This window comes from Aquarana catesbeiana, unplaced genomic scaffold (genome assembly GCF_042186555.1).
Source record: "Aquarana catesbeiana isolate 2022-GZ unplaced genomic scaffold, ASM4218655v1 unanchor236, whole genome shotgun sequence".
Lineage (NCBI taxonomy): Eukaryota > Metazoa > Chordata > Amphibia > Anura > Ranidae > Aquarana > Aquarana catesbeiana.
This window is the reverse complement of record NW_027362664.1, coordinates 846,240-869,235: the sequence shown is the minus strand read 5'-3', so window position 1 is coordinate 869,235 and position 22,996 is coordinate 846,240. Positions and strand designations below refer to the sequence as shown.

Below are 22,996 nucleotides of genomic sequence, written 5' to 3'. Positions count from 1 at the left end.
GGGATTTCACTTGCTATTCACAAGCCCCAGTTGAGTGGAGGCACTGTGCTTGTTAGAGATCCTGTCCTGATCACACAGATTATAAAGACTCTGCTCCTAAATACTATACAGGTGTTGCCGTCATACCTCAGTAGCTGTAGAGAGTAAAAAGAATATCGTTACAACTGTAAGAAAAGGAGATCACTGCTCTCCACAGTCTGGTATAATTGCAGTGCCTGGTGATGGGACCCAAAGAATGTTCCAGCCGTCATCCCCTCACTGACACTCTGCAGTCCTGGAACATGCGGGACGAGGACATGATATCACTGTACACAAAATCCCAGGACTGTCCTCACTCATCCAGGAACACTTGGTAACAATGACAAAGCTGTGTTCAAACTATGAAACATTTCTTGTGGCTGCAGTTCCTCTGAGATCCACAAGGTGGTGATCTCACCTCTACCCAGACAGGAAGTCTCTATGGAATAGACAGGAAGTGATGTCAGGTACAAACAGGAATTTCCAGGTGAGAGGTGAGTCAGGAGGAAGTACAGAGGAGACATTGCTGGAAGAAGCAGCAGAGGAGGTAATAAGATCTTATTTTCTATTTACACCCAGTAACCCCCCGTCATGTCCGTCCTCTTCCTCCATAGTCACTGTGATGTCTTTTATCTCCAGCAGATGATGATACACACATATATAGTGTGGAAACCTAGATTAACCCCTTCAGGGGCAGAACATTTCCCCACTTATGGGAACATTCTCTTCATTTTGGAGATAAATTCTAGTAATATGTTCCTCTAAACAAACATCACTGACAATAAATAGACAAGACAATGACCATCCTGACCATACATGGGCCTACAAAGGGCAATTATTACACTACACAGGCAGCCAATGGGCAATCATTACACTATAAAAATAACAATCCCGCTAATCAATGTGCTACCTAGTGCATGATTAACCGGTTCAATACCGGGCATTTTCACCCCCTTCCTTCCCAGGCCAATTTTTAGTTTTCAGCGCTGTCGCACTTTAAACGACAATTGCGCGGTCGTGCGACGTTGTACCCAAAAAAAATTGACGTCCTTTTTTCCCCACAAATAGAGATTTCTTTTGGTGGTATTTGATCGCCTCTGCGGTTTTTATTTTTTGCGCTATAAACAAAAGAAGAGTGACAATTTTGAAAAAAACACAATATTTTGTACATTTTGCTATAATAAATATCGGAATTTTTTTTTTAAAAAACAAATTTTTTCCTCAGTTTTGGCCGATACGTATTCTTCTACATATTTTTGGTAAAAAAAAATCGCAATAAGCGTATATTGATTGGTTTGTGCAAAAGTTATAGCGTCTACAAAATAAGGGATAGATTTATGGCATTTTTAAAAAAAAAATTTTTTTTTTTTTTTAGCGGCTATCGTGATTTTTTTCGTGACTGCGACATTATGGCGGACACATCGGGAACTTTTGACACATTTTTGGGACCATTCACATTTATACAGCGATCAATGCTATAAAATTGCATTGATTACTGTGTAAATGTGACAGGCAGTGAAGAGGTTAACCACTAGGGGGCAGGGAGGGGTTAATATGTTTCCTAGGGAATGCTTCTAACTGTAGGGGGAGGGGATGCACAAGGGGAGGAGACGGATCAGTGTTTCTCCGTTCTGGGAACACAGATCGCTCTCCTCAGAGCTGACAGGACGTGGATCTGTGTGTTTACACACACAGATCCATGGTCCGGCCCGGTTAACGGGCAATCGCAGGTGCCCGGCGGACATCGCGGCCGCCGGGCACACGCACCGGGTCCCAAGCAACGCGGCGCGCGCGCGCCCCCCTGAATGGCCGGGAATCCCAGGACGTCATATGGATGGGAGATCCCATCTGTGGACGTCATATGTCTATGGCTGGGTAGGGAAGTGGTTAATGACCACTTTAACAATTAATGACAAATTGTGCAAATGGCTAGACTAATTAAATGATTAGACAAAAATCACTGTGAAAGTTTAATTACGAAGTGCTAACAATGCACAAATTAGTGAAGAGCAAAAGTGCAAAGGAATCAATAAAATATAAGTCTATGTATTGTTGAAAAATCCCTGAAGAGTAAGGTGAAACCTCTACCAAGCAATGGAATATCTTCAGTGTCACACCAAGAGTAGTATTCAGAGACTCTTACCAGATGATTAGGACCACTTATCGCTAGGATGGTCACTTGAGCCAGCAGAAAAACCGCTGCAAGTTATGAGGAAAACGCTTGAAGGAAATCAGATCACAGATCTATCAGTTGCAGCCACCACGCCTCTCACATCGGTATCTCCAGAACATCTGGTGCGTTTTTTTTCCCTTCATTACAATACGCAGCCAACACAATGATGGGGTGCAGGGGTCAGGAGTATGGAGCATAGAGCCCCTTACATTGCTGGTCAGGAGGAAGAAGACATTCCCCAGCCTTCCATGAAGAATATGTTCCATCATTGGTGTCAGAGGGAAGAAAATACTGAGGGTTCTGATGAAAGTAGAGGAGCTGTGAGGGGTCTCTGAGGAGGTAGTGGGACTAAAAGACTTTGGGGGCCTCTGAGGGTTTACTGCATCTGAAGGACTCTGGGACCCCTGAGGAGGAAGTGTAGGTGAAGGACTTTGGGGGCCTCCTAGGAAGTAATAGGGCTGAACAACTCTGACAGGATAGTGGGGGTGAAGGGGGTAATCAGAATGCAAGGCTCTGAGGTAAGAGGGGGCATTAGGGCTCTTAGGGGCTGTTGGTCTCTGATGGTCCTTACACCCCATCTGCACTTACTTCTCTGACCTCCTTAGAGAACTCCTGCCAGCAAGTGAAGGACACCTTCACCTCACCATTTTCACTGATCAAGAAATATGTTGCAGGACACAAAATAGATCAAGACAACAAACCCTTCTCCCCCCTGCCTGTCCTCCTCCTCCCTCCAATGGAAGCCCAGTGTGGGTAGAACAGACTTCTCCACCAGCAACACCCTCCTGCTATCCAATCCGATCCCTTCTCTTACTGCAGAGAGTGACAGTGACATCACTCCGATCAGTCAGCAGGCTGCCGGAGATTGGAGCCTTGCAGCCGGAGTTCTGGCAATTATCCTGATTAGCCGAAAACTCCAACCAAAAGTCACCAAGTTCCCCTTCCTGGACATCATGATGACCCGACATTGTCCTCACATCACTGCCTCAGAGCAAACAAATCAAAGGAAGGATCGTATTTATCATTCCTTGTCTGCAGATCTAAAACCAATCAAATCCAGTTCAGAAACTAAACAAACCCAACAGAGAAAAGGGAATTTTTGATCCAGCAGGTAAAGAGGGTCCCAGGAGCTAAAAATTGTATAAAACACTAAAGCAATGTTTCTCAACTCCAGTCCTCAAGTACACCGAACAGGTCTTGTTTTCAGGATTTCCCTCAGATGAAAAGGCTGTGGTAATTACTAAGGCAGTGAAACTGATCAAATCACCTGTGCAAAATAATGGACATCCTGAAAACATGACCTGTTGGGGGTACTTGAGGACTGGAGTTGAGAAACATTGCACTAGACAGTCCAAACTAAATGTGTTCCCATGGGGGCAGTGGTCTTTACATGTACAGCAACCCTTCTATCCCCCCCACCCCCCACCCTCACATCCACCTCCTATTATTGTGTGACCAACACCATCTAAATAATTCTTACTTTCATTTCCCAAAGTTATCCGTCTACAAGGAGACCTGTATAGATCAAATGACGGCACCAATGAGGATGGAGGAGGACCGGAGTCACATGACTGAGAATATACTAAACCTCACCCTGGAGATCATCTACCTGCTGACCGGAGAGGTGAGGAGGATTCTGGGAGGTCACATGATATCACTCTTATCTCTATTAATAAAACACAGACCTGACCGGAGAGGTGAGGAGGATTCTGGGAGGTCACATGACATCACTCTTATCTCTATTAATAATACACAGACCTGACCGGAGAGGTGAGGAAGATTCTGGGAGGTCACATGACATCACTCTTATCTCTATTAATAAAACACAGACCTGACTGGAGAGGTGAGGAGGATTCTGGGAGGTCACATGACATCACTCTTATCTCTATTAATAAAACACAGACCTGACCGGAGAGGTGAGGAGGATTCTGGGAGGTCACATGACATCACTCTTATCTCTATTAATAAAACACAGACCTGACCGGAGAGGTGAGGAGGATTCTGGGAGGTCACATGACATCACTCTTATCTCTATTAATAAAACACAGACCTGACCGGAGAGGTGAGGAGGATTCTGGGAGGTCACATGACATCACTCTTATCTCTATTAATAAAACACAGACCTGACCGGAGAGGTGAGGAGGATTCTGGGAGGTCACATGACATCACTCTTATCTCTATTAATAAAACACAGACCTGACCGTAGAGGTGAGGAGGATTCTGGGAGGTCACATGACATCACTCTTATCTCTATTAATAAAACACAGACCTGACCGGAGAGGTGAGGAGGATTCTGGGAGGTCACATGACATCACTCTTATCACTATTAATAAAACACAGACCTGACCGGAGAGGTGAGGAGGATTCTGGGAGGTCACATGACATCATTCTTATCTCTATTAATAAAATACAGACCTGACCGGAGAGGTGAGGAGGATTCTGGGAGGTCACATGACATCACTCTTATCTCTATTAATAAAACACAGACCTGCCTGGAGAGGTGAGGAGGATTCTGGGAGGTCACATGACATCACTCTTATCTCTATTAATAAAACACAGACCTGACCGGAGAGGTGAGGAGGATTCTGGGAGGTCACATGACATCACTCTTATCTCTATTTATAAATCACAGACCTGACCGGAGAGGTGAGGAGGATTCTGGGAGGTCACATGACATCACTCTTATCTCTATTAATAAAACACAGACCTGACCGGAGAGGTGAGGAGGATTCTGGGAGGTCACATGACATCACTCTTATCTCTATTAATAAAACACAGACCTGCCTGGAGAGGTGAGGAGGATTCTGGGATTCTAACATGATATTCCTATTGGTTCCTTAATACAGAGATTTCCTCTTGTGAAGTCAGGTGATCATATGACCATCACAGTGCCTCCATGTGACTCCCTAAAACCTGAGAGACACAACATGCAGAAGATTCTAGAAGTCACCAAGAAGATGATGGAGCTGCTGACAGGAGAGGTGAGGAGGATTCTGGGAATTCTGGGACATTATCCAGTAACAGACAAGGGATGTGTCTGGATGGTGACTGTATCATTGTGTGTGTCAGGTTCCTATAAGGTGTCAGGATGTCACTGTCTATTTCTCCATGGAGGAGTGGGAGTATTTAGAAGGACACAAGGATCTCTACAAGGACGTAATCAGATAAAACATATACAAATGTTGAGCCCTATTAGAAGCACTAAAAACGCTCTCTTTTGAGTGGATAGTTACAAAGTGATACCAATAGCTAGATATTATGGTCTATCACATAGAGCTTATCCATTTCTTCTCAACATGTTTCGCAGTGCTATCTGCTTCCTCAGGAGTATTTTTAGAACAAAAATATCTATAGAGAAGTAAATAAGATCATGGTATAGATATATAACATAACATATCCTATGTGATTGAACATTCAGACCCAAATATTAGAGATGCATGTAGTCTTACCCACAACCCAAGGAGATCCACAACAATTGGAACGGCTAAAGGCACGCGTCTCTCCGGCAGGTATGGGAGCACTACACAAAGGGGAGTGCGTGACAACACCAGAAAATGAGCCTCTAGGCTCCCCAAATCCCTCCCATGGCATCAGCAAATGGAACCCACAAGAAGTCCCCCTTATATAGGGCTCCTGTTTGGCAAATGCCAGGGACCTGCCATGATTGGCGGGTGATGCCACCAGACCCGACTCCATAATGCACATGCGAAGTATCTAAAAACAGCCGCAAGGAGAAGGGAACATAGCCGCTCTCCAGCAGTCAATACGTAATGAAGGAGGAGCCTAGGGGTGCTGTAAGCACCTCAGGCCACTCCCCATTATGGAGTTGCACACTTGTATGGAATAACAGCCTAATAGCGCCCACCAAAGGCTGGATGATGACGTAGGATAGGCACAAACCAGAACCGCCACCCTAGGGTTGGATAAACCAATACATCTCACTGATCAACTGTTCAACCAAATCTTAAAGAGAAAACAACATTGATCTTTCCAAACTATAATTGCGCATAAAAACACATATAATAGCAAAATACAACAAAGAACCATATAATAACAGTACATAGCAAAAGAACCAAGATATGGGATTTTTCAGGTGCCAAAACAACAACGCATAATATTTAACCACTTCCATACCAGGCATTTTCCCCCCTTCCTGCCCAGGACAATTTTTAGCTTTCATCGCTGTCGCACTTTGAATGACAATTATGCGGTCATACAACACTTTACCCAAACTAAATTTTTATCATTTTCTTCCCACAAATAGAGCTTTCTTTTGGTGGTATTTAATCACCTCTGCGTTTTTTAATTTTTGCACTATAAAGGAAAAAAGACAGACAATTAAAAAAAAAAAACTGATGGGCACTGATAGGCGTCACTGATGGGCACTGTTGAGGAGCTACTGACAGGCATAACTGAGTGGCACCGATTGGTACTTTGATGGGGCACTGACAGGCATTACTGATGGGGCACTGTTGTGGGCACTGACATACGTTTATTATGGGGACAGGCTGGCAGGTGTTGGGCACTGATTGGCAGCTGATGGGCACCTTTTGATGGGGGCTGTGCTGATAATCAATGTTTTGATTATCAGCACAGACCCCCCCTCTGACAGGGAGAGCCGCCGATTGCCTCTCCCTGTCAGCGTGAACCGAGGAAAGCCATTTACCGGCTCTTCCTGATTCACACGATGATCAGCTGTGATTGGTCACAGCTGATCACGTGGTAAGAAGCCTCTGTCAGAGGCTTCATGCCATGATCGGAGTTGCGGTGTGTCAGATTGACACACAGCACCTTTGATCGCCGCGCTGCGTGCCCCGGCTGTGCTATCCTGCTCACATCGTGTGACGTCTGGTCGGGATAACACAACCACTTTGCCGCCGTCATTCTGCTGTATGGCGGGCGGCAAGTGGTGAAAATATATCAAAGTTTTATTAGAAACATCTAAAACTCAACATATTGTTTTTAGAAATAACCTATATATATATATATATATATATATATATATATATATATATATATATATAATATAAATACCTATGATGACAATTACAGGCCTCTCTCATCTTTTTAAGTGGGAGAACTTGCACAATTGGTGGCTGACTAAATACTTTTTTGCCCTACTGTACATGAAACAGATGCAACTGATTAGAATGTCTACATGTTTCGCCAAACAATGGTTTCCTCAGGAGAACTTTTATCAGGCACTGCATGTATGATGACTATAAATTGAAAATAACAAGATTTAGACAAAATAATACGAGATTATAATTTGATAATAACAAACATTATATCACTATATTTTGCCAATATCTCGTATTATTTTGTCTAAATCTTGTTATTTTCAATTTATAGTGATCATACATAGTTACATAGTTAGTCAGGTTGAAAAAAGACACAAGTCCATCCAGTTCAACCCTTAAAAACAATAAATAAATAAAATAAAAAAATATCGTACAATCCAATAGACCCAATTCTATACCCTCAGTTGATCCAGAGAAAGGCAAAAAAACCCCAGCAGAGCATGCTCCAATTTGTACAGCAGGGGAAAAAATTCCTTCCTGATCCCCCAAGAGGCAATCAGATTTTCCCTGGATCAACTTTACCTATAAATGTCAGTACCCAGTTATATTATGTACATTTAGGAAAGAATCCAGGCCTTTCTTATAGCAATCTACTGAGCTGGCCAGAACCACCTCTGGCGGGAGTCTATTCCACATTTTCACAGCTCTTACTGTGAAGAAACCTTTCCCTATTTGGAGATGAAATCTCTTTTCCTCTAGATGTAAAGAGTGCCCCCGTGTCCTCTGGGTTGACTGTAAAGAGAATAACTCAACACCAAGTTCACTATATGGACCCCTTATATATTTGAACATGTTGATCATATCCCCCCTTATTCTCCTCTTCTCAAGAGGGAATAAATTCAGTTCCTCTAATCTTTCCTCATAGCTGAGCTCATCCATGCCTCTTATCAGTTTGGTTGCCCTTCTCTGCACTTTCTCCAGTTCCCAGATATCCTTTTTGAGAACTGGTGCCCAAAACTGAACTGCATATTCCAGATGAGGTCTTACTAATGTACAGATAATGTCTCTCTCTCTCTGGAGTCCATACCTCTCTTATACAAGAAAGGACTTTGCTCGCTTTGGAAACCGCAGCTTGGCATTGCATGTTATTATTGAGCTTATGATCTACCAAAACCCCCCCAGATCCTTCTCCACCATGGATTCCCCCAGTTGTACCCCCCCCCCCCTAGTATGTATGATGCATATTCTTAGCCCCCAAGTGCATAACTTTACATTCATCAACATTAAACCTCATCTGCCACATAGTCGCCCAATCAGACAGAGCATTGAGGTCGGCTTGTAAATTGGAGACATCCTGTAAGGACGTTATTCCACTGCATAGCTTGGTGTCATCTACAAAGACAGAAATGTTACTTTTGATCCCAGACCCAATATCATTTATAAAGATATTAAAGAGTAAGTGTTCCAGCACTGAACCTTGGGGTACACCACTGATAACTCTAGACCATTCAGAGTAAGAATCATTAACCACTACTCTCTGAATTCTGTCTGTCATGCAGTGCCTGATAAAAGTACTCCTGAGGAAGCCATCATTTGGCGAAACATGTAGAGATTCTAATCAGTTGCATCTGTTCCATGTATTGTATGGTTATTTCTAACAACAATACGTTGATTTTTTAGATGTTTCTAATAAAACTTTAATATATTTTTAAATATTATGTGTTGTGTTTGGCACCTGAAAAATTCCATATCTTGGTTCTTTGCTATGTCATTTTCAAACAAGGGATGTGATGCTGATGATTCTGAGACATTCAGCAATTTCCTCTTCCATATAATAACAGTGTCAGTTTTCTTGTATTAATGAACCCTGCACTGTTAACATTCTTGATAGTTATTCTCAATAAGCGCTCTCCAGACAGGGAAATATCAGTCCTAATTCTGCCTGTCAACCGATTTCAGTCTAACATTGGAAAATCCCAAATCACCCTCATAAAAATGGTTTTATATGTATTCATTTTGGTAATTCCAGGGGGACCCATAGCGTTTAAACATTCAATCCATAAGGTTTTATGTTGTAGTATACGCTTATTAGAGTCACCCCCCCCACCCAGGGGGTCAGGCTGGATCACTTCCAGGACAAAGAAGGAGACCACTCCATTATTGTATTTATGATGTAGACCAATATGTCTAGTAACGGGCATCAAAATTGTACAATTTCCTGAGTAATAGACATGGTCTCCAATTCTTTGCCCAACTTGTCTTATTGTTTTTCCCACATAAAAGGATTTGCATGGGCAAAGCATGTGTAGCGCCCCCCCCCTTTAGGAGCCACAGAAGAACTGGATCCCCCACTCCTGCACAGCCAGGCAGACTGAAATTTGTTTTTGTTATTCAGGAGTTAAAAACTTGGATAGGGATGGGAGGTTATGGGATGCCCACTTGTCTTTACAAAACTTCAGCAACAACTTCAGGGACACTTTTCCTATATACAGTGTCTATATACAGCCTATACACAGCTTACACTTCTTCCTCCAGCACACGCTTGCAGACCCCAGCTGGATCACTGTAGATCTGACAGGCTCTCAGTCAGATTAGAAGCAATGGCCCATTGCAGGCAGGAATCCTTTTTTATGTAGAAAAAATACAATGAAACAGCTTGTACTCTTATCTCCTATGGCTACTAATCTCAGCACCACGTCTTCAGGCACTGCCAACCCACCTGGCTGCAGCTGCCCCTTTCACTAGCCCTCCAGGCTAACTCTCACACCAGTCCGCATGACTGACTCTTCTTCACCAGCCCACCCAGCTGACTCTCAGGAGATCTCCCAGGCAAAGGGATGAAGACTTAACCACTTGCCCACCAGCCGCCGCAGTTTTACTGCAGCAGAATGGCACGGCTGGGCGAATACGACGTTATGTAACATCGCTTCACCCTGTGGCCACTAGCTGCTTGCCCCCGGAGCCGATGCGAGTGCCCAGTGGTTGCGATCACCGCCAGGCTCCCGCGACCACTGGAGACACACCGAGAACCGGGATCTGTGTGTGCAAACACAGTCCCCTCCCCCTTCAGTTAGAACACAGAGAGGGAACACAGTTAACCCCTTGATCTCCCCCTAGTGTTAACCCTTACCCTGCCAGTGACATTTATACTGTAATCAGTGCATTTTTATAGCACTGATCGCTGTATAAATGACAATGGTCCCAAAAATGTGCCAAAAGTGTCCAATGTGTCCGCCATAATGTCACAGTCCCGATAAAAATAGCAGCTTGCCACCATTAAACCATAAAATAAAAACCACAGAGGTGATCAAATACCACCAAACGAAAGCTCTATTTGTGGGAAAAAAAGGACGTCAATTTTCTTCAGGTGCAACTTCGCACGACCGCACAATTGTCAGTTAAAGCAACGCAGTGCCGTATCTTAGAAAGTGGTCTGGTCAGGAAGGGGGTAAAATCTTCTGGGGCTGAAGCGGTTAAGCACACCACTGTCTTTAGGGAGTACTGGCTATATGTGGCAGTCTCCCCCCTTGTAAGTCCCCATTAGTGCTGACCTATGACAGCTGTCCTCTCTCTTGCTCCCGTGCCTCCAGGAAGAGCTTCCTCCATGTGTTATGGTAGGATCCTTCCAGCACCCAAGCCTCGGCCCAAGGTCGACCCCCCCCCCAGACTAGTGGGCACCCCTCGGGGGCACTGACAGCCTCTGCAGCACTAAATCTCCATCTTCCAATCGACTGCCCTGCTGGCATGACCCATGTCTATTTATGAGGTAAACTCTGCCCCCTGCCAGCCCATTCCTTGGGATTGGCCTCACCTCCTTCCCATTAGATCTAAACATTCTCTGATGTCCCGGAAAACAGGGGGAGGCACCAGAGAGCTCTTATGCTGAGTCATCCAGCTCTGAGTCATCAAACCCTTACCCAGATTCAACAGCTCAGGCTTAGCTATCAGCTGACTAAATTTACCCACACTAACAAAAAATACCTATACATCTAGCACACTAGTGTGCTACACAATATCAATCACAGATTTCCTTCCTTTTCCCTGATTTATGCCATTGACCATTTGGTAGATGAATGCCATGGCCTTCAGGGGATCCAAGTGCAGCCTGGACATGCACCACATCGATATGTGCTATGTGGCAGCAAAGTTTTGTTACCTTTTTCACAGTAATGACTAGATGGAAGTTGGTCACATAGAGGCGTGGCACGTCTAAAAACCAACTCAGGAGAGGATTTGACGTATTTTTATATTGTATTTGGCATTCCAATTGCTGTGAACCTCCTCGGGTTGTGGGTAAGCCTACATGCATCTCTAATATTTGGGTCTGAATGTTCAATCACATAGGATATGTTATGTTGTATATCTATACCATGATATTCTTTGCTTCTCTATAGATATTTTTGCTCTCTAAAAATACTCCTGAGGAAGCAGATAGTACTGCGAAACATGTTGAGAAGAAATGGATAAGCTCTATGTGATAGACCATAATATCTAGCTATTGGTATCACTATGTAACTATTCAATCAAAAGAGAGCATTTTTAGTGCCTCTAATAGGGCACAACATGTTTTTATATGAATCTATGTGTTATTGTTCATGGCAATGGCAGTCCATACATCCTCTGAGCATAATTTCTTCATATAACCATCATCAGGTAGATGACTGACAATTATTGGTAGATCTGATTTATACACAGCATGCTTGTTACATTGAATGTTTTATTATATATCCAGAGTGGAAACCTCGGGGATGATAATATTGATGTTAAAGAAGAGTATAAAGAGGAGGATGAGGAGTATGGAGTGATGGAGGAGTTTTCAGAAGGACACAAGGATATGATGGAACCACCTAATACCAGAAACCCACCAGAGAGATGTCCCCGTCCTCTGTATTCCCGGGATTCCACACAGGAAGATCACACCATCCCTCACTGTTACAAGGTTGGTGGGACGGAGCTTATAAGACAAGGACTCATGGAGACAACGTGTGGATTTTTTATGTGTGCTTTTCACAGATGATATTCACTCTCATTTTCTTGGTTTAGAGTGGAGATCCAATCGATATAGAATTTGAGGTTAAAGCAGAAGAAGAAGAGAGGTATGTGAGGGATGATCAGCAGTCTATGGAGGAGGATGGAATAACGGGGACATTTATAGAGGAGGACACTCCTACAGAGATCAGCACAGGTGGGTCATTAACACTAAATACATTCCTCCACCCATACTGATCACTGATTGGTCCAGAGTAGGGCGAGGACTGGGTGATATCAGCCTGTAATCCCCTGGTCACTTTCCTGAGCTGTGTTCCCCGTCCTGTATTCCTGTATTTCTCTTGGATAATCTTCCTTCTTTGTGCTGCAGACACAATTTATGTATGTAGGCTGGATTTATGGAGATTCTGGGGTTCAGCTGGCAGTTAAATGTTCATTTCACCTTGGATGTTGATTGATCTGGGGTATGTGCTTTGGGTCTTCTGCCTCATGCCGGTCTAGCAAGATGTCTGACAGAACAATTCTCCCAGGGTTACTTGTTCTGTTGTTTTCTGGCTGTGCCGGGTGGAGGGATATGTCTGTATAGTCTCAGACCCAAGTCACTGAGTGCAGTCTCAGGAGATGGGAGGCAGCGGTGTGGGATCTCTGCAACTTGTCTCATGTAAACATTTAATCTTCCACTGATTACTGAATATCAATATTATGAGTCCTGACCCTTACACTGTATAATTTATATTGTACCTTACATACTCCTGACCCCTACACTATATGCTCTATGTTGTACATTACATCATTCTGATACTATATAGTCCCCTGTACTCAAGATGAGCCTGTCTGCCGTAAATCCTTTCTCTGTCCACTCAATCCACATGATCCAAGATCCCTCAGAGCACCCAGTCAGTAGCCGTAACTCAATGTAGGGTGAAAACAACAGACTGTTTATTCAAAACACAGGTAACTCTCAGGGACAATGCCCCCTCCCTTGGATTCAGGAACACACAGGTATTCAACATTTAAACAGTAGACCACCTTATCAGCAAGGAGGGCTATTGGAGGAATCCCCCCCTCCCCTCTCTGCCCTGCCCCCAGTTTACATGTCAGGAACACAATTACAAACATCCATCCCATAATACACTTCTCCTAAGGCAGACAGACACAACAGAACAATGGGACAGCCACACCCCAAACGATCCCAGTAAGGAGTCCAACAGCAATAGACAACACACAATATATACATATATACAACATTGCAGCGTGGCTGTACAGTGAGTGCGACTAGCACAGATCAGATTGGGATTCTCGGTCACCCTGTGCCCCAATAGACACATGTTGATTTAAACATAGGAGGGTCCAGGGAGGCTGGACAAGGAGTTTCAAGAGCTCTCCAAGGTAAGCTGGGTTCCACAAGCCCCCCGCCCAAAGTGAATCCTGTCACACATCTCCCCTTTTGGCAGGGGACTAACACAGCAGGAGACCCAACGAGGGTTGACTCCAAAGTCAGTCCGTAGTTCCAGTCCCCCAATGCCGGTATCCACACAGTACCCCAAATAAGTTGTCCCAAACATAGCATTACTCACCCAGCCAACCTCTGCCTCTCTCAGAGAACATACCCGCCGCTGGGGAGAAGTGCGGGCTGGCCCTTCTCCCTGGAGTCCTGTCAGTCGCTGGAGAGAAGGCAGGGTGACTGGACTCCCTTCATCATGCTGTTGGGGATCTGGGCTGACTGCCTAGCATCCCTAGAGTATACAGGTGGATATTGCATCTTTTGTTAGTTGAGGGCAGAGGCCAGCAGCACTCTGCCCTGTTGCCAGCTCTTCTGCTGGGTCAGTGGCATCATTCTGGGGTTCCATCTGCTGCTGGGAAGGGAAGCCAGCTACTTCATCTCCCTTACCCTCATCTGGCTGCTGGGATGACATGTCTCTGGTAATGTCTTCCAGGTGCATGGATCCTTGTTGGGGGGGAAAGACCGCCACCTTCTTGGTGCTGGGCAGCGCTCAGTGATGTTTGGCCCTGATACCAGCTCTTCTGCTGGAGGTTCACTAGGTTGTTTTTCCTCAGCAGACAAGTGTGTTAAATCTCCAGTCTCTGAAACTGGTGCCTGGACTCCCAAAGTCAAGGCCCTTGGACAGCCTCCAGTACAACAGTCCCAGGCCACTGTAGTCAAAGCCTTCCATAGGGCTGTCATCCGCTGTCCACGGGCACACTTGGGCTACATACCACTGGAGGGCTCTGTAGCTTTCGTCCAACCACATCTCTGCCCGGATCAGCCTGCTTAACTCAGCTGTCCACTACTGGTTTGGTTGTTCACCCAATAACAGCACTCGCACTTCATACTGCAACCAGTACCTTACATGGATGGAGTGGGGACTTTTTCCCTAGTGGTGCTGTTCGCGAGCTAGCGCTTTCTTCCAGAGTTGCCGGTGGATAGAATCATACCATCCCAGCAGGATCTGCACTGATACTGGTTCCCTGTGCTGTATCCGCATCTCTCGCAACGTCCTTTGGAATTCCTCTTCCATGGGGGTTGGTATCTGTACCTCTCCTATTCTGCTATCTGGACCTTGGATCCTGGTGGTGGTTTGGACATGTTCACAGCCAGGAAGCATGATCCCACTGCTGCCACCAATTGTGATGGACCCCCGTACTCAGGATGAGTCTGTCCACCATAAATGCTTCCTCTGTCTGGCACCACACAATCCAAGATCTCTCAGAGCACCCAGTCATTAGCCGTAACTTAATGTAGGGTGAAAACAACAGAGTGTTTATTGAAAACACAGGTACAGAGAGGTAACATTCAGGGACAATGCCCCCTTCCCTGGATTCAGGGCGAGGTAAGGAACACACAGGCATTCACCATTTCAACAGTAGATTACCTTATCAGCAAGGAGGGCTGTTGGAGGAATTCCCCCCTCCCCTCTCCGCACTGCCCCCGGTTTACATGCCAGGAACACAAATACAAACATCCATCCCATAATACATTTCTCCTGAGGCAGACAGACACAACAGAACAATGGGACACAGCCACACCCCAAATGATCCCAGCAAAGAGTCCCCAACAGCATGAGACAACATACAATATATACAACATTCCAGTGTGGCTGTACAGCAAGTCCGACTAGCACAGATCAGACTGGGGTTCTTGGTCACCTTGAGCCCCTAATGGTCACAGGATGATTTACACATAGGAGGGGTCAGGGGAGCTGGACAAGGAGTTTCCAGAGCTTTCCAAGGTAAGCTGGGTTCCACAAGCCCCCCACCCAAAGTGACTCTCATCACAATACTCCTGTCCCCCTACACTATATACATTATGTTGTACATTACATAAGTCTAACTCCTGCACGATATACTCTATGTTGTACATTACATCATTCTAATACTATATAGTCCTATCTGTCGTATATTATACAATATGTTGTACATTACATAGTCCTGACTTCTGCTCTCTCCCCTCTCCCCACTGCTATATATACACATAATATGTATTCTCTTGTGTTACACCCATCAGCTGGACATTTAATATCTGATGATTTGATTGAAGCACAAACTTTTACATGTTGATAATAATGTGATAACATCCTCAAACTTTGGAATCTTAAACAGAAAGTGATGATAAGGGAGGAGTCAATAACCCAATGATGGTGGTCTTCAGGATCAGTCCAGTCTTCATCTTGGTTGTTCTCCCCATCCTCACTCTCTGACCTCTGGTGGGGCTCAGCCCCGCTGTTATTCATGACTAAATCATGGACTAAATAAGGAAGTGCAGGACTTCTTGTGTTAGGAAGATGGCAATGAGTGATAGAGGGGGTGGGGACACTCGTCCTATAATCCCCTCATCACTTTCACTCCTATAAAAGACAGTTCTCGTTGTTTCCTCAATCTCTGACTAAGGTCCATGAATAAAGAAATGAACTGGTAGGAGATCAGAAGACCCATTTACTAGTTACCTTGAGGGGGGAATTGTAAGATCCTCAGAGACAAAGCTGCCTGATGTGGGCGGAGTCCTGGTTTAGGGGAACCAATCTGCTCATGTCTAGTAATAATCTTTTTATTTCTATTTTAGTAGATGGACGGGAGATGAGGAAAACCTCAGAGGATTGTCTCACTTTGTCTCCAGACTGTAAAGTAGAAGATGAGGACATCACACAGTATAGTCCAGGAGAAAACCCGGCTACCTCAAATGTCCATCCGGCACCACACAGTTTAGATGGACCATCTTATTACTCTTATCCTGAGGAACCTCAGACTGTGAGGGACGGTGCCATCCTTCCAACAGATGAAAGGTTTTCATGTCCTGAGTGCAGGAAGTGTTTCCCTTTTAAAGCCCATCTTAACATAAGATCTTACACAGTTGAAAAGCCGTATTCATGTCCTGAGTGCGGGAAATGTTTTTCACAAAAGTCATATCTTGAAATACATCAGAGATCTCACACGGGGGAAAAGCCATATTGCTGTCCTGAGTGCGGGAAATGTTTTTCAGGCAAGTCCAGTTTTAGCAGACATCAGAGATATCACACGGGGAAGAAGCCGTATTCCTGTCCTGAGTGCGAGAAATGTTTTTCAGACAAGTCCCACCTTTACATACATCAGAGATCTCACACGGGGGAGAAGCCATATTCCTGTCCTGAGTGTGGGAAATGTTTTTCACAGAAGTCCACTCTGTACATACATCAGAGATCTCACACGGGGGAGAAGCCGTATTCCTGTTCTAAGTGTGGTAAATGTTTTTCCCAGAAGTCTCATCTTTATATACATCAAGGATCTCACACGGGGGAGAAGCCGTATTCCTGTCCTGAGTGCGGGAAATGTTTTTCACAGAAGTCCAATCTTTACAGACATCAGAGATCCCACACAGGGGGGAAGCCACTTTCCTGTCCTGATTGAGGGAATTGTTCCTCACTAAAGTCCTGTCTTCCTGTACATCAAGGACTGCTTTATACTTCTGCCTTCTAATGAGTCTGCAATTAGTCTTCTTAAAAGAGCACACCAACTGTTAGCCTGCTCCAATCTCATGCTTCACAAGATTGCTTCCAACAGTAAAGAAGTAATGGACGCTTTCCCTAAAATGATCCCTCAACGGGAAAATGCTAGGGGAGGTTGGTGGGACTATAAAATGCCAAACAAAAGAGGGGTTAAGCTTTCCCTTCCCAAGACCACTCTAATGATCTAAGAGACTTCAACCTAGGGACAGACTCTTTACCTGTACAATGTAGTCTTGGTCTGCTATGGGACATGAAATCGGATTCCTTTACCTTCCAAATAAGCACAGAGGAAAAACCTTTCACTCGCAGAGATGTCCTAATAGCCTTTATGATCCATTAGGATTTGCAGCCCCTGTCACCATTCAAGGTAAAGGGCTGCTTAGAGACTTAAGTCGTGAAACACCTGACTGAGATGTCCCACTGCCTTCGATAAAAGAAACTCTTGGGTAGAGTGGAGAAATGCTCTGACAGCTTTATCTAATCTACACATTTCATACCCATATGCTCCTGTACCCTCTACAGAAGTACAAAGCCAAAAACTTTGCACAGTCTCCGATGCTTCTGTCAAAGCAATAGCTGCTGTTGCCTACTTAAAAATTGTAGATGTTACAGCACAACACCGCATAGGATTTGTCATGGGCAAAGCAAAACTGGCTCCACACCCTGAGCCCACCATACCTAGACTAGAACCCTGTGCTGCACACCCCGAGCCCACCATACCTAGACTAGAACCCTGTGCTCCACACCCTGAGCCTACCATACCTAGTCTAGATCCCTGTGCTCCACACCCTGAGCCCACCATACCTAGACTAGAACCCTGTGCTCCACACCCTGAGCACACCATACCTAGACTAGAACCCTGTGCTCCACACCCTGAGCACATTATACCTAGACTAGAACCCTGTGCTTCACACCTGAGCACACAATCCTTAGACTAGAACCCTGTACTCCACACCCTGAGCACACCATACCTAGACTAGAAGCCTGTGCTGCACACCCTGAGCACACCATACCTAGACTAGAACCCTGTGCTGCACACCATACCTAGGCAAGAACCCTGTGCTGCACACCCTGAGCACACCATACCTAGACTAGAACCCTGTGCTCCACACCCTGAGCCCACCATACCTAGACTAGAACCCTGTGCTGCACACCCTGAGCACACCATACCTAGACTAGAACTCTGTGCTCCACACCCTGAGCCCACCATACCTAGACTAGAACCCTGTGCTGCACACCCTGAGCCCACCATACCTAGACTAGAACTCTGTGCTCCACACCCTGAGCCCACCATACCTAGACTAGAACCCTGTGCTGCACACCCTGAGCCCACCATACCTAGACTAGAACCCTGTGCTGCACACCCTGAGCCCACCATACCTAGACTAGAACCCTGTGCTGCACACCCTGAGCCCACCATACCTAGACTAGAACTCTGTGCTCCACACCCTGAGCCCACCATACCTAGACTAGAACCCTGTGCTGCACACCCTGAGCCCACCATACCTAGACTAAAACCCTGTGCTCCACACCCTGAGCCCACCATACCTAGACTAGAACCCTGTGCTGCACACCCTGAGCCCACCATACCTAGACTAGAACTCTGTGCTCCACACCCTGAGCTCACCATACCTAGACTAGAACCCTGTGCTGCACACCCTGAGCCCACCATACCTAGACTAAAACCCTGTGCTCCACACCCTGAGCACACCATACCTAGACTAGAACCCTGTGCTGCACACCCTGAGCCCACCATACCTAGACTAAAACCCTGTGCCCCACACCCTGTACAGCTCTAGTGCCTACTGACCATAACCACGCAGAACACGCTACAAGAGCTGTTGCTGCATGTCGCCTTAAAGTGATATTAAAGGCAATGGGCTTTTTAAAAAAATAACAAACATGTCATACTTACCTGCTCTGTGTAGTGGTTTTGCACAGAGCAGCCCTGATCCTCCTCTTCTTGAGTCTCCCATTGACACTCCTGGTCCCTCCCCTCTGCCATGTGCCCCCAGAGCAAGCAGTTTACTATGGAGGCACCCAAGCAGGCTCAAGAGCGAGCCATTGCCGTTCAAACACAGAGCCACAGCTCGGCCCTGCCCCCTCTCTCTCCTCATTGGCTCACTGGCTGTGATTGACAATGTCTCAGCCAATGAGGAGGGTGAGTCCCCAGAAAGCCGAGGCTCTCCTGCACATCGCTGGTTTGCGATGGGGCTCAGGTGAGAGAGAAAAATATCACCGCTCTGAAAGAGGTCTGTGAGGAACAAACATTTTCTCCATGCTGGAAGTAACAGGTGCAGGCAATGCTGGTAATTGAGCGGTAAACAAGAAATCCTGGACAGCCGCACTCAAAAGTAATCTTCGATCTTTAAGTATAATCATAAAAATACATGCCACATCATCACAAAGCAGGAAATCTGACGCGTTTCACACTGTAGTCAGTGCTTAATCATAGCTAAATATCACATGAATGAATCCTCTATATATACCAGTATTCATTGAACATGTGTCCAGGAAGTTGATCAGTGATAATCAATCTACAACCTCAAAAAAGCTGTGACTGAAATTAAAGTGGGAACTTAAAACTGAAAAAAAGTAGTGCCTAAAAAAATCCTTTGAATAATATAAGTGAATAAAAATAATAAATAAAAAAAGGGTACTCAGGTAAGTATGGGGGGGGGGGGCTGCTGCACAGAAGGTTTTTTACCTTCATGCACAGAGAACCTTGAGCCTTTAGGACTACTTTAAGAACACAATATTGTTTACAGGACCTGCATTCTTGTACAGAACAGATCGATCCTGACAGTGGCACAATTGATCTAGTAGATCCAGACTCAGATGGTGAAATCCACCCTGAGATCTCCACACTTCAGTCAGCTTAAATCCCACAGATTTAACAGATTCTTGACCTAGAAGTCACTCATTCGAGCGATTTATCACCTCATCCATATAGGTCATTCCTTTAAAATGTGCCCCCCATACAAATGACTATGGCTGTAAAGGCCGGTGTTCTGACATATACTGTCCTCCTATCGGATAGTGTCCGCTCCGTACTGCGCAGGCGCAGCTCTTGCGCAGTACGGAGCAGAAGGAGATGCCGAAAGTGTCCGAAGTTGATCAGCTGACCATCAGCTGTACACGGCGCTTCGGCACTTCTTAGCGATGGCTGTGTAAGAGGGCCCCTCGCGGGCTCGCTTTGCTCGCCACGCTTCGGGCACGGCCTCGCTGCGCTCGGCAACTATTTATTCTCACTCTATGTCCACTTGGATAGTAGGGAATGAACCTGGACATAGGGTGAGAATAAAAGCGCGCAGGCGCCGTGTACAGCTGACGATCAGCTGTTAAACTTCGGAGACTTTCGGCGTCTCGTTTGTCCTCCGTACTGCGCCTGCGCAGTACAGGGCGGACACTATATGATAGGGGACTGTATTTGACAAGACACCGGCACTGCTGTCAAAGGATTAGTTCAGCAGTAGAACTCCAGCAGTCTGAAGACTTCATCATCCGCACCGTGCAATATGAACCTTATACCAGAGAGAGTGACTGTATCCTAAATGAGGAATCAGCTCCTACGGACAGTGCTCTGCAAAACTTCACCCATTTCTTCATGTCAATGGCCTGGTCACCAAAACTCTTCCAAGTGAGGGTGGGAGAGTCAAAAGGTCGAAGATAAAGTTTGAAGTAACAAGGAAGCAAATGTGTTCCTCAGACCAGTTTCTGATCTTTTCTTGTTTTCTTCTGAGAACCCAAATAGTGCGATCTGTTGATACCAGGTGGGGAGTGTAATGCCTGGGATATTTATTGAGTTGTCCTGCCTGCAATAATAAATTTGCCCACTAGATGAAGCCCAGAATAAATTTACGGTTTTACCAGAAACTATAAACTTCACCTTTAAAAAAAAAAAAAAAAGGTCCCATCATCACTCATTCTAAGAAAGGAAAACAGGTGCATCCTGGGAGCTCAGACTCCATTGTAAGAACTGAGGGAAAGGAAAGCAACCATCATCCCTGAATCACAAGTTGTGGACTGAACTTACATCCCCTAGAGACAGCATCGCTGGTGAGCATGGACTTACTGCCACCTGCAGCCTCGTTATTTCATTGTGTGTTGTATGTTTCATACATTGATTGTATGGATTTCTCATTTGTTTTTTTCCTAATAATTTCACCCACCTTGTTTTGTTAATAAAGCTTCAAGATTCCATTGAGTCTGTCTTATTGGAGAATAGGAGGGTTTAGCTGCATGTGGAGTTACACACAGAGAAACGTGTAGTGAGGACAGAACACGGTGTGTGTATGGACTGTGTATCCCATGTGCCAGGACAGTCACTCTCTTTATGTGTCCAGTGATGTCTGTATCCCAGGCTGTGTCCTGACAATCACAGTGTAACGTGTAAATGTGTTTGGGGTCAGACAATGGTGGACCAATCAGTCTCTAAGATGCATCTGTAAGTGGCCAATGAGCATGCAGTGATCAGCAGTGAGCAGGTATCAGAGAACGCTCAGGCAGGGGCTTTCTTGCTCCCTGGATCCATTAGTCCTCTGAGAGGTGGTAGTGCCCCAACGAGGGGAGTGGAGGGCCCTGTGTGTGGGGGTTGTATGAAAGTCATCAGGGGCCCTGTGTGTGGTGGAAGAAGGGAGATTGAGGGTGCGGTGTGGTGTCCCGGTGGAAGGGGGAGAGGTGACCTTTTCTATATCCCACCACCTAGTTAGAAAGTTGAGAGCAGTTCCCCATCTACACTGAGCATGTGATACAGTATCACTGCCAGATGTTTACTTCTAGGAGCCAATACCCCCATGTACCCTCTTCAACTCACCATACCCCCAATTACACCCCATGTCCTCTTCTTCACTCCGTTCATTGCCCTGCATCGCTCTTCACTACCCCATCTCCCTCTTCACTTCCCTGCCCCCCTTTTCACCCTACCTTTCCCCTCTTCACTGAACTGTCCCTATCTTCACCATCCTGTCCTCCTCCCTTCCCAAATTCACCCCTCTTACCTGCGCTTTGCCCCTCTCTTCACATCCCCTTCCCAATCATTACCCCATTTTCCTCCTCACTCCCTTCTCCCTCTCATCACCTCCCCATCCTCCTCCTCACCTCATCACTCTTTTCTGCTCCCTGCCCCCCACTACACCATCTTTCCCCCCTCATCACCTCCCAATGCCCCTTTTCCCTACTTTTTCACACTTTTCTGCTCTCTGTCCCCACCATCTTTTCCCCGTCTTAACCTCCCCATGCCCTTCTTCACTACCTTTTCCCCCGCATCACCTTCTGGTGCTCCTTTTCATCCCTCAGCCCCCCTTTTTTTTCTGTTCCCCATTTCACCCTCTTCTACTCCCCATCCCCCTCTTTACCTTCCTGTCCCCCATCACTCGCTCTTTCGCCTCTACTCTACTGCCCCCTCTTTACTTCCCATTCTTCATCTTCAACCTCCCATCCTTCTTTTCACCCCTTTGTGCAGTGGTGCCGGATATTCAGTGTTATTACTTGTGGTGATATATTGCTTCCCACTCCCCTGTCAACCGCTCTCTGAAAATTGATCCACCATGGATCACTTATCAGAGTGCTGGCAAGGGCTGATGAATGTGTAATTGAGCCCTAAAAGCTGTAACTAGATAACCAAATCCATAAATCATTTTATGGATTTGGTTATTTCATGCTGGAGATAATTGCTATTATACTTAGCGCCATCTAAAGTCCAAACATAGTATTTCTCATTTTAAATCAATGGTTAGTCTAATAATGTTGGCTTATTTAATTTATATCCTTCAGTGTGTACTGTACTGATAAGTGTATGAGTATGATCTCAGGTA

General features: G+C 45.5%; 3 protein-coding genes across 3 annotated transcripts in view; 2 read left to right on the top strand and 1 right to left on the bottom strand.

Moving 5' to 3' along the window:
• LOC141121984 (uncharacterized) overlaps window positions 1-22,996 on the bottom strand; it is a 583,368-nt gene that overhangs the window by 266,263 nt on the left and 294,109 nt on the right. The window lies entirely within an intron of this gene.
• The window catches only part of LOC141121987 (uncharacterized), a 481,910-nt gene that overhangs the window by 357,013 nt on the left and 101,901 nt on the right, over window positions 1-22,996 (top strand). The window lies entirely within an intron of this gene.
• Window positions 464-21,426, top strand: LOC141121975 (uncharacterized). The gene is made up of 6 exons (XM_073611758.1): window positions 464-565; window positions 3,687-3,815; window positions 5,038-5,172; window positions 11,945-12,151; window positions 12,256-12,397; window positions 16,262-21,426. The coding sequence occupies exons 1-6, from the start codon at window positions 479-481 to the stop codon at window positions 17,080-17,082; spliced, it is 1,521 nt and encodes a 506-aa protein (XP_073467859.1). The 5' UTR covers window positions 464-478; the 3' UTR covers window positions 17,083-21,426.

What these genes read in the sequence shown, in the direction of transcription:
- LOC141121975 (XM_073611758.1), top strand. Translation starts at nt 479, where the DNA reads ATGTCAGGTACAAACAGGAATTTCCAGGTGAGAGGTGAGTCAGGAGGA. An exon ending in CCATCCCTCACTGTTACAAG is followed by an intron (nt 12,152 to 12,255) that starts GTTGGTGGGACG and finishes TTCTTGGTTTAG; the next exon opens with AGTGGAGATCCAATCGATAT. An exon ending in TCCTACAGAGATCAGCACAG is followed by an intron (nt 12,398 to 16,261) that starts GTGGGTCATTAA and finishes TTTCTATTTTAG; the next exon opens with TAGATGGACGGGAGATGAGG.